Raw genomic sequence first — 12,178 nt, 5'->3', positions numbered from 1 at the left:
ACCTGCCTCATTGATGAGTTAGGAGGAGGAAGTGGCCTAGTTCTGCTCCTTCCCCACCTGTACCTCTTTGGAGTTGACCTGCCTTCAGACAGCATCACTGTCCTGGGCCGTGCACTAAGCTTAAGGGTAAAAGGCCCTGCCTTGGTAGGGGGACGTCCGCAGTGGTGCAGAGCTGCTGGCAGCTGGCGAGTCAACCACATCCTGAGGTTCCGTATCAGAAAGCCCATTTTCCATAGATACACAAGTCACAACCTCCAAAATGCATTTTATTACTTATAAAGATGTTTTGGCCATCGTGCGCCTGAGTCTGTTGACTGCTTAGCTGGTTCAGAATTCAGAAAGGAAGCGGTGTGCTCTGTGGTGGGTACTCATACCCCAACAGGATGAAGTTTACTTTCCTACACCCAGCACTTTGAGTACCAGTAGAAGCTCATATGGGAGATGTCTAAAAATCAGCTGTATTTTTGTCTGTCCCTCTCCTCGTTCATCCATCTCACAGATGCAAAGTAGAAAAACTGGGGGCGAGTGTGGGACTGTTTCTAAAACCATAACACTCTTCTTTAGCTGGATTTTTTTTCCTGAGTGACAATGGGCAAGATGCAATGGATCACTCCAGAGACACAATAAGCGTCTCTCCTCTCAAAAATCTCTCACTGATGGGCTGTGGATTTTTATGAAACTTCACACAAATGCAACAATTCTGAACACCTTCCTCAACATGCTTACGACCTAAGCACTAAGGATGTAATCAGTCATCAACCAGATCGAACATTTGCCCTGTAAACTCAATCTGCCAGAAGAAGAAAACACACCACGAGATTAAGAGCTTTTTAAAATATAATTTAAAACTATTTTGTACCAGTACAATATATTAATTTTACAAATGTAAAATTTTATCCGCTGTTAAAGCATTTGCAAAAAACCACACATCCTACTTCAGCTTTATTGCACAATATCTATAAGAAAATATTAATTTTTAAATTAGAAAACATAAAAATGCTTTCAATATAGAAGAGACAATCTGATTTTAAAGACAATACTCTATAAGGAGGTCTACCCAGAAAATAACAAACTTTCACAGGATACCAAGCTGGCCAGATGCTTCGGCAGATCCAGTACAAAGCACTGTTGAAAACCAGTCCAAGTTACTTAATCCAAACTGTATCATCCTTCTTCATTAGAAATCCAGATGCCACTCAAGGTGGTTTCTTATACTTTAAAAAGTTGAGGCATTTCTCAGTTGTGAGCATTCTGAATATATCTTACATATGAAAAACAATCCTTCCAACTTCACAGCCATCTGCAGGGTTTTTTCCTTCATGCAGATTATCTCTGGCAACTGTGTTTAATGTCTATCAAATAATCATTTCAATTCTTTTATGCTGATAGAAAACATCAAGTTAAATATACCTTTAAACCTAGTCCTTTACAAAAATCAGTTTATAAATTTGTATCATAAAAATTAGTGTCGAGACCATCAAGGTGGCCTTCGTTTGTTTTATATGAGTTGGTTCTCCCAGAGTTGGGATGGTGGAGGTCCCACTTTTCAATGTAGTGTTAATCAGGAAATAAATCCAAGCACTAAGCTGGAATCCCAAGACGGGTTAATGAGGTTGTATGATGGATTTCAGTGGGATAGTATTACCCTGGGTATATATACCAATGTAGGTATTAAAATACTGACAGCAAATCTTGGTGGTAATTTAATTCATCTCCGACAATGAATATAATCTGGAGATGCAAAAGGAAAAATGTTCATAAATACATTATCAGTGGGGTTGTGTGTATTGTAGAAAGGGAAAAAAATCCTTATTTAGTAGAACAAGGATTCACTAAATTTGATACATTAAATAGATTATACATCTTTTTTTATTAAAAAGTATGTTAATTCAATCTCAAGTGTTTTCAAATGGATGCCTTTGTGGCCCAGGAAATTGCCTTTTGGAAATTATGGCCTGCATAAGCAAAGTCAAATATAGTACTACACACTCGTGTAGACAAAGTAATTATTAAAATAGTGGTTATGCACTCACAAGTTTGTTGTAGGTAGACAGAATTATCAAAAACCCAGATGCTTATAAAAAAGTTTGCATTATTTAGAATTTCTTCCTTAGGAATCAAAGCAGTTGCTTTCTGGAACTGCATTTTTTCAGAACTGCTCAAAGCACCTCATCTAGATGAGTGTTTTTTAAAAATATATATAAAAAGTCTACCATGAGACTTCAAACATCACATATTTCACCTTTTACGGGCTTTTTATCATGCATCCCTTCCTTTAAAGTCCTTCAGAATAAAATAAAAATAAACTCTCACATTCCATTAGAAAAAAAGGGAAACATTCATGGTCTGAAAATTTTCTGCATTCCCCCAAATCTTGGTACTATGTGCAATTTCCTCATATACAAGTTTTGAGGAAACCCCTGATCATCTATTACTGAATATTCAGCTAATGGACATGCCATAGAAAGTTGACATTAATTGTAGTGAATAGATTAAAATCTATTCCATAAAACAAAAATGTTCTATGACTTCAATTTAAATACATATCTAAAAAGCTAAGAGGAGGTGTTCTGTTTGTTTTTTAAAAGTGCTAATTATTACAAGTATCTTCAATACATTATGTCCAATTCTTTGTAAAACTAAACCATGCTTTAGGCACACTGCTTGATGAGTTTCTAAGAAGCAGAGGGAAAAAAATATCACTTGTCAATTAATCCAGCTTCCTTAATTTTACTGAAGAAGAATTTCTCCAGGATATTGGCACATTTGTAGTATTCACTCTCAGGGGGGTTGTACTCTTTGCAATTGGTAAAGACGCGCTGTAAGTCTGCCATGAATAATTTCTTAGACACGTAGTACCTATTCTTGAGGCGTTCGCTCATGGTTTTCAGATCTGCACAGGAAAAAAAAATATTAGCCACCTTTGACTCCTTTTAAACACCAGCTGACAAAAGTGAGATCGGGAAAGAAATCTATGTCATCAGTTTGATCACATTTTCACCATCCCAATGCCTTTCTTTAAGAGAAATTCATATGATCAAGGAAAACAGTTCTTGAATCTTATGGTCTTCCTTTTGTGAGGGTATCCTGTGCAAAATCACAGTGTTTTAACATTGAAGGGACCATTATTAGTCATCTGGCCCAATCCCCTCTTCAGCACGAGGAAGCTAAGTAGATTAGCAGCAATAAGTACGATGAACTAAGTACTGTTAGCTCTTCATTCAGAATTATACAGAAGAGGCTTTGTCTATACATGGAGCACAGCAGGTGGAACATTAGTATCGAATCATTTCATTACTTAAATCAAAACAATCAGACTGAGTTTGTTTCTCTAAATTCCCAGTTGTTCTGGTGCTGCAGAGACAGAACTAAAATGGAGAAACAGATCATAAATACATCTGCAAATATACCAATGACCTTGCAAGCAAAATGGTTCCGGTGAATTTAGTTTCATGCTCCATCAATGAAATAAGAATGACAAACTTTACTTAATAATCTACTTTCTAAAACAAGTAAGCCTTGCAAGACAATTGTCAAAAAGAATATTTTCCCAATATATCTACTTGCTTTAAATTATTTTACAAAGGAAGACAGAGCTTCATCTAAACTTGTAAGAATATAATGGGGCTTCTTTAATCCTCACTCTCAGAACCAATTTAAAGAATTCCATGAAGATTAGAAGATGCTAACATTTGTCTATTTATAGGTCCTTAGTTGTCTCTAAGCCTGGTTCTATCATTAAAAATTATATCAACTATTCAATTGGATTAGCAGATACACACTACTATATATAAAATAAACAACAAGGTCCTATTGTATAGCACAGGGAACTGTATTCGATATCCTGTAATAAACCATAATGGAAAAGAATATGAAAAAAATTATATAAACTATGCATGAAAAAATAAGTCAAAATCACTAAAGAAATACTTCTGACTACCAACAACCCAAATTCCCACTATATTATCAAATTTTCCAGAGGGAGAGAAACTGACAACCAAATACACTGGGATTATCATTTAATAAGATAAATAAACTTATGTGCAACATCCCAAAATGGGGAGAAATTCATTTGCATCAAAATCCTAAATCTACCACAAAACTCCAAAGGAAAAATAGGAAATATCTGCTTTCGCCTATTTCCTTTGACTAAAGCCTTTTTTTTTTTTTTTTTTTTAATAAAGCCTATCTTGGTTAGAAGTATGTCATCACATCTGTGAATTCAACTTTCCATTTTCTTTCTTCTCTAACTGAAACAGTTTGGAGGGAGAGAAAAACTGAAAAGTGTTAAGCTATACAAATGCTTGACAAACAGCCCAGTAAACGTGCCACCTGAGTGTAAATGAACAGCTGAAGAGGTGCTCTCATTGAATAAAGAAAAGAGCAGTGTGGCCGGCCTCTCTGGGTAGAACTGGATGCTTACCCTCCTCCCACCTAAATGCCCACCACTTAGGATATGCTGCCTGATACCATGTTTACAATGTTTAGAAGGAAGAGACGTGTGACCAAAGAAAAAAAAATTAAAAAAGATAAAAAATAAAAAAATTAAGGGGGAAAAAAGAATGAAACTTGACACAAAGAAGTTTACGCAAAAGCTTTCCCCACTATTTTTTGGAAGGCAGGAGGAAAGGAGCGATGGGGAGAGCCTCAAATACAGCAGAAACAAATCATGAAAGTGTTTGGAGCTTTCTGAATAATTACAACCAACTCTGCATGTTTCCTTTCTCTATTTCCTTTCCATTCTAAAGTCATAGATAACAGCTTCCTTCCTCTGGCCTTCTTAGAAGCTTTTGGTTGACCAAATGGCCTGGGTTACAAAAGAAGGTGACTGAACACTAGTGAAAACAAACATGGAGACACCACTAAATTATTCATTAAATCCCCAAAAGTTGGGAATTCTGGGTAAATAGGAAAGCCCTGCCTAGCTATCCATGTGTGGGAAGCTTGGGCCACTCCTCAGACGCTGTACTGAATGCCATTTCCTTAACGAAACAGGTTGGATCTCATCCATATGGAAGAAAAGAGGTTTTTTTTTAGGGCATGGGGGGGAAGAGAAGAAATGTTTTTTTGAAAAAGCCATGAAGGCAATGGCAGAAAAAGTGGAATTACTGATTGTCAGTCTTGTCCTCAAAGACATGACCATCTTAGGGGCAAGGGCATCCCAAAAAAAAAAAGCATTGCTCCAAGCAAAGAGCACCACTTCCTGTTTTCATTAACGCTGCTTACACACACCTCAGCCCACCACTGGCCTTGCTCAGTGGGGTCAATTGTCCCCTCACGAGCATTCAGCTGTGCACACAAGTGGTGTCCAACTGGCAAGGTTCCCACCCTCCTTTTGGACCAAGCAAAAAACTTCCAGAGAGCAGGCTGTGAGTAGGCTATGACAGACAGGACCCACGGGACCTGCCACCGCAGGGCTTCAGAGTGCACGTGGACAGGGCCGAAAACCGTTCTCCCCAAGCTCATGCAACCTCCCGTGAGCATTTCACAAAAGAAGCTGAGGCAGCCCAGGTGACGAGGATGCAAAGGTCAGGTAAGTTTGGAAATGGACTTGAAGGGTTTTAGCATATTTTTCACATCCTGGGAGATAGTGATTCCCAAGTCACCCTTCCATTCAGAATTCTACACTCCTTCAACCCTTACTCTGATTTTCACGTACTGAAATACACAGAAGCGAGGCAGATAGAAAAGGGAAAGAAAAGCGTATGGATGTGTGTCCACTTTAAGGACCAGAGACTACTGAAATCATTACCACCACTATGTAAAACATTCGTGTGATAATGCCACAGAAAACATCTACAAATAACTCTGTTATCGGGGAGCTAATGGGTCCCTTTCACTCTTCCTTTCACATCTTAATACCTTCTTAGCACCAGGTAGAAAAGGGACAGAAGATACAGGCTCTCTCCAGAAAAATGGCCACACAGCTGATTGGAAAAAAAAAAAAAAAAAAAAATTCAGCTAGTGGTCTGTCATCTGCACGATGCCAAATTAGTTTAATTTGGGGATTCTCAATTGACTCAATCATACCTTTTAGCCTGGTGCAGACACAGCAGCAAATTCCAAAATTCTACATTTCTAAAGGCATTTTTTGGTTTGTTTTGGGATGTGGGACAAAGCTTAAAATAGGAGTATAATTAGTGACACTCAGTCTCCTTCAGGAGCATGGAAAATCAAGAGCTGCATTAATGATGATTTCTCCATCTAAGAGTACGGCAGCCAAGCGGCTTGATCTAACTTCGTCTGTTTACCTTCAAAATTTCTCAGACTCTCCAAGCATATCAAGAGGACAAGCTGATGTTTTTCCGTTTGCAACCAAACAGAATATAAGCAAGGTTATGTCCACACAGCTGACTCTCATCCCTAGTGCTGTCTGCAGCTGGCATTGATGGTGTGGGCGCTACAGGGCAGCAGCAGGAGCCTAACGCACACGGCCATCCCCTTCCCTTTACCCTCCTGCTCTGATTCCACCGGCCCTCCACCCTACAACGGAAGAGTGCACATCAACCTCGGCACCCCTTTGTCCCCCACACCGCCATCCAGAGAGTTTTAAATCTATACTTAGAAAATGTTAATGGCATTACCCATGGGGAACCTTATAACTTCATAATATCCCGGAGCTTCTGTTCTCTTCACGGGTTCCATGAAGGGCCAAGCGCTTTGATGGCTCTTGGGTAAAGAAAAAAGTAAGGTATCTAATATGGAAATGCCACGTGGGAAATCATTTCAAAATATTTGCATGAGGTGAAGGAAAAGAAAACACCCACCTTCACCTGCTGGAGGATGCTCTTGAGCGTGCTATAAAGCTGGTCGGGGTCTTTGGGCTCTTTACTTGAAAGGAAAAGAATAAACAAGAAGGAACAATGATTAGTTTTCTCTTCTCTTGCCAAGTGGTTCCAGCTCATTTTTATATAAACTTAAAATTAGAACCATTCCAGAATTTTTTATGAAAATTGAAACCTAACAAGTGTTGTGATGGTGACTACAGTCAGTTTGCCTGTTTTCTCTAAGTTTCTGGGAGGGGAAAAAAAAACACTTGCATTAATATCCTCTGGCCCATCATACTTACCTTTTCTCTTTTCCACTCGGTTTCCAGCCTGTCTCTCCTATATATCAACAAAATTAAACACTGAATGAGAACTGCTTTTGGTCAAGAGAATAACATATTTAATAGTTATCAAAAATACAATAAATTATAGCCACGACTCAATAAATGTCTATATCTGAAAAGAGACTGAACTTAACTACAGTTAATTCTTTACTTCCTCATACACCTAACAATACAAAACATTTCCAAGACTGACACTGCTCTGTCTGTTAGTACTTTTTAAAGCAGGAACTTCAACCTTTCAGAGGAAAGCATAAAAAACAAATACGTCTGGTACTGTGGGTGTGTATTTTTTTAAAACCCTAAGTCACCTTTTTTGCTAATAATCACCCTGTGAAAGAGTTAAGCTGTTGTTGTAGGTTGGAACAAACTCTGTCCTGGTCTCTAGTTTATTTGGGGCAGACCCTGCTTGTAATGCAAGATGGTTTAGTGTAGCAGAAAGAAGACACAGCCTGGAGTCCAACTGACCTGGACTGATTTCTTGTTCTCTCCTTAAAAGCTAATGTACCCGAGATAAGTCAACCTTTGCCTCTGTTTATCAACCTATAAAACAGAACTCCAAAACTGAGCTGACGGCTTCCCTGGTGGCGCAGTGGTTGAGAATCTGCCTGCCAATGCAGGGGACACGGGTTCGAGCCCTGGTCTGGGAAGATCCCACGTGCCGCGGAGCAGCTAGGCCCGTGAGCCACAACTACTGAGCCTGCGCGTCTGGAGCCTGTGCTCCGCAACAAGAGAGGCCATGATAGTGAGAGGCCCGCGCACCGCGATGAAGAGTGGCCCCCGCTTGCCGCAACTAGAGAAAGCCCTCGCACAGAAATGAAGACCCAACACAAGCCATAAATAAAAAATAAACAAATAAATAAAAATTAAAAAAAAAAAAAAAACTGAGCTGATGTGAATTCTTTTGAGATTAGTTGATATATGTAAAAACACACAAAACAAACAAACAAACAAACAGAAGAATGCCTGGCACATGTAGGCATTCAGTGACAGGGTAGCTATTGATAAGGATAATACATGGAAGCAAAATTTCCAGGTCTGACAAGGAAAGTAAGATCTGCTGTAGGGTATACTCTGTAATGAAGAAACATATCTTGCTCATATAATGTCTTATTTTCTCTGGAGAATTTTAGTTTGTTTGCTTTGGTTTTGTTTATATTAAATCTTCAATATACTGGATGATCCTGGATTTGAACCGAATGAAAGTACCGATATTCATAGCTTTTGATCTACAGAAACAGCTATTTTATATGTTTTAACCCAATACAACTCACCTCTAATATACTCACAGAGAAGAACCCTTGGGAAAACTACTCTAAAATAGGGAACTTGAAACAAAGTATATGCTTTGCAATCATCTTGTTTAGAGGTTTGTGGAAACTAATTCAGCCCAAGCACAGTTCTATGCAGGTTGCACCCAGGAGGGCAGTGAGGCAGGGTGCCAACAGCAAGATGTCTAGAAGAGGCCAGGATGGGGCTGCTACTATTCCTGACGGTCACTGGCCACGCGCTGTTTAAGGTTAAAGGGCTTAACCATCCTGAGACTCAACCTTCCCCTCTGAGTAGAATTCCCTGCCATCAAGGTCACATATGGGGAGTGTCCAGCACGGTGCCACAAATAACAGGCTCTCATAAACGACGGACATTAACGGCTACAACAAGAGGTCGACTAAGTTCTCTTCGATTTGTTTGCACTGGGAAACAGAGAAAAGATGCAAAAGGAAAGCATTTGTTCCCTTCTTAAAGACTACAATAACACAAATGGAGACGGAGGGGGGAGAAAGCTTTCCAAATCACTGCATTCTGGTATAACTGTTTCCAACACCCTCATGGCATTACCAAAAGGTTTTGCTTTTAGAAGAAGATCTATACATACGAATTCCAGGAATGCTTTCTATCGGGATCTGCCGGACTCCATCTTTAAAACAGGAAAGTCCCGGGTAGACTTTCCGAATCTGGGCTTGTTTTCTTTCTATCAGCTTTTTAATGATCTGTAAAGCACAAGAAGAAAATACGTTTAGTGACAGAAGTCTGTGGCTACAGTTTAAGTCAGTCAGTCTAAGGAGTCATTTTCCTAACAAAATTAAGTCTTCAGGAAACAAAAGGGTGAATGCTATTAAACAGTTAAGACATGAAAGCATTCTATTATACCATGCCTTTAATGTCATTCACCCAGCCGTCTTTGAATACTTGTCCCTGCCATTGAAAAGAAGCCAATACTGAGAGAACACACTGTCCCAAGGGCCCACTGTCCTCCTTAGCATAAGCGCCAAATGTTTTGTCCCCTCCCCTGGGAGCCTCGGCTGCAGCAGCCCAGGCAACGTCGGAACCTCTTCACATCCCACGACCAGGAACTGTTCCCTTCTACTCGAGGGGAGGACAAACTCACGAAGTCCCCAAAGCCTGGGAGGACGGCCTTCCTATTATTCACATTTTTCAAGGCTTGAGCCCCGATCTATGCTGTCTGCATCCAAAAAGCAGCTCTAAATAGCAAAGGCAACACAACCAGGATGGGAGCCACCAGAACTGATTAGGGAATTTTGAGAGGTGTCCGTTTGTTTCATAAAATAATTCCTAATGCCCTGAGGTAACTATTTCCAGAGCAGTTCTCCCTTTAAAAAAGGAAAGGAAAAAATAAAATAAAATAGCCCTCAAAAATCACCATCTTGAGATTAACCATATTACAACTGAATTTTGGAAAACACAAAACAGTAGCAGTCATTAATTGAATTCACAAAGGAAAACAAAAAAAATTCTAGTTCCTAACTGCTTGATCTCAGACATAAGGCTGGTAAATGCCATAGCATGAATGCATAATCTTAACAATTAAACATAGGGCTCCATAAAATGAATGGGACTGGCAAAATATATTCCTGGTAAATCTACTCAGGGCTGTCCAATAGAAATATCATGTAAACCACTCATGTAATTTAAAAATTTCCAGTAACTACTTTAAAAAAAAGAAAAAAAAAGTAAAAAGAAACAGGTGAAATTTTAACAATATATTTTTATTTAATCCAATATATCTAAAATATTATCATTGCAGCATATGTTCAAGAGAAAAAAATTATAAGATATTTTACATGTTTTTATTCACACTAGGTCTTCAAAATCAGAGTGTATTTTACACTTACAGCACGTCTCAGTTTTGACTGGCCATGCGGCAAGCACCCAATAGCCACGTATGGCCAGTGGCTACCACCTGGGACAGAACAGATCTAAATGGATGCTCTGCACTTATTTGTAAGTCCAAGTCTTTTTAAAAAAGAATCCCTGGAAATAACCTAAATGTCCATTGACAGATGAATGGATAAAGAAAATGTGGTACATACATACAATGGAATATTACTCAGCCATAAAAAAGCATAAAATAATGCCATTTGCAACAACATGGATGGACCTAGAGATGATCATACTAAGTGAAGTAAGTCAGACATAGAAAGACAAATATCATATGATATCACTTATATGTGAAATCTAAAAAAATGATACAAAGGAACTTATTTGCAAAACAGAAACAGACTCACAGGCACAGAAAACAAACTTATGGTTATCAAAGGGGAAGGGGGGGAGGAATAAACTAGGAGTTTGGGGTTAACATATACACGCTACTATATATAAAATAGATAAACAGCAAGGTCCTACTGTAGAGCACAGGGAACTATACTTAATATTCTGCAATAACCTATAATGGAAAAGAATCTAAAAAAGAATAGATGTGTATAACTCACTTTGCTGTACACCTGAAACCAACACAACATTGTAAACCAACTACATTTCAGTAAAAAAAATTTTTTAAAGAAAGAATCCCAATGACAATTTCTTATATGAAGGCCTTCAGAAAATATAATTTCAAATATAATTTTGAAAGTTTCTTCTCTTCACCAAGGATGCCCTCAAATGTGCCAGCCTAGCAGGTGGCTTCCACACCCTCAGGTAGCACCTTGAGGTGACTGGTAATGGAGGTGGGGCGCGGGGGGCTTCGCAACCTCTCTGCGCCTCTGAGGATCACTTTGGAGAAAGAAGACATTTCACTTCCGTTCCAGTCTCTTATCTTCACCTCCCTAGAAAATGTCTTCACTTCATCACCATGTTGTCATCTTTCTCTATTCAAACCCATCTCTCATTCCACCACTGTTGGTGTTAGTCTTCCCAAACAGAAAATTGGGGGGAACGCCCCCATCTTTAATATTTCACCAAGTTTTAGGATGTCTTCCTACAAAGATCCCATTGCTTTTCCTCACTCTTACTTTGGCCCCTCCAAGCCCAGTCTCACGTAGCCTCACATGTGAACTGAGATTTAAGAATTACCCCCACTTCCCAGCCCCCCAGACACACCCACACTCAGTCCTGCTCACTGCCTGTTCACACTTTCTCAAATAGTGGCCTTCATCACCCACACACCTACGGTCCCAGGTGTGCAGGTACCCGTGAATCCACTTATGTTGGACTCTCAATCTCTGCTCATGCTTGATTCCCTTCCAGGCCACCCCGTTCTAGACACGTGTCCCATGACGCCACCTCCGAAGATGCGAGATGATGCTAGGGCCGCTGCATCCCACCCTGCCTTGGAGTCCTCACTCCCCACAGCACTCAGCTCCCACCCGCCGCTCCGCCTGTGCAACTGCACTGGTTCTCTCTCCACCCCCGCTAACCACAACCACAACTGACTGCTCTGTACGCTTCCACGGCGGGGAAGGCCCTCCATCTCCCTACAGTTTGTTTTTTCCCACTATTCATCCCTACCTTCCCCAAGGGGGTTTCCAGAGTTGGAATGAATGACACTTGTAAAAATCACTTGAATTCTGTGGAAGAAGATATTATGTGAATCCAAATACCTTCTTAGGGCGACCTCCGATCTCTCATGCATTCAGTGGTGTGCCTGTTAGGGAAGGCTGGAGGCTGAGAGGGAGGTGGCGGGGGAGGAATCCAAGGGGAGAGAAAGGGGAAGGGGATGGGGCACTGTCTTCTCAAAAGCTGAGGCTTCGTTGCCATCTAAAATAGCTCTGCGCAGAGGGCTTCCCCTGCATGCAGGAAGGGCCCACTGATCTGGACTCTGAATTTGCGAAC

At 40.0% G+C, this 12,178-nt stretch overlaps 1 protein-coding gene across 1 annotated transcript in view; it reads right to left on the bottom strand.

Moving 5' to 3' along the window:
- Positions 1–2,528: 2,528 nt before the first annotated feature.
- Positions 2,529–12,178, bottom strand: part of KAT2B (lysine acetyltransferase 2B) — a 101,550-nt gene continuing 91,900 nt past the window's right edge. The window contains exons 14-18 of the mRNA XM_061193708.1: positions 8,985–9,099; positions 7,070–7,106; positions 6,768–6,831; positions 6,585–6,669; positions 2,529–2,893 (exon numbers count right to left, since the gene is read on the bottom strand). Of these exons, the coding sequence (XP_061049691.1) occupies positions 2,700–2,893; positions 6,585–6,669; positions 6,768–6,831; positions 7,070–7,106; positions 8,985–9,099 (495 nt within the window). The 3' untranslated portion in view covers positions 2,529–2,699. The remainder of the gene's footprint in view (positions 2,894–6,584; positions 6,670–6,767; positions 6,832–7,069; positions 7,107–8,984; positions 9,100–12,178) is intronic.

The sequence above is a fragment of the Eubalaena glacialis genome, chromosome 6, assembly GCF_028564815.1.
Source record: "Eubalaena glacialis isolate mEubGla1 chromosome 6, mEubGla1.1.hap2.+ XY, whole genome shotgun sequence".
Taxonomy (NCBI): domain Eukaryota; kingdom Metazoa; phylum Chordata; class Mammalia; order Artiodactyla; family Balaenidae; genus Eubalaena; species Eubalaena glacialis.
This window is presented reverse-complemented; position numbering and strand designations above follow the sequence as displayed.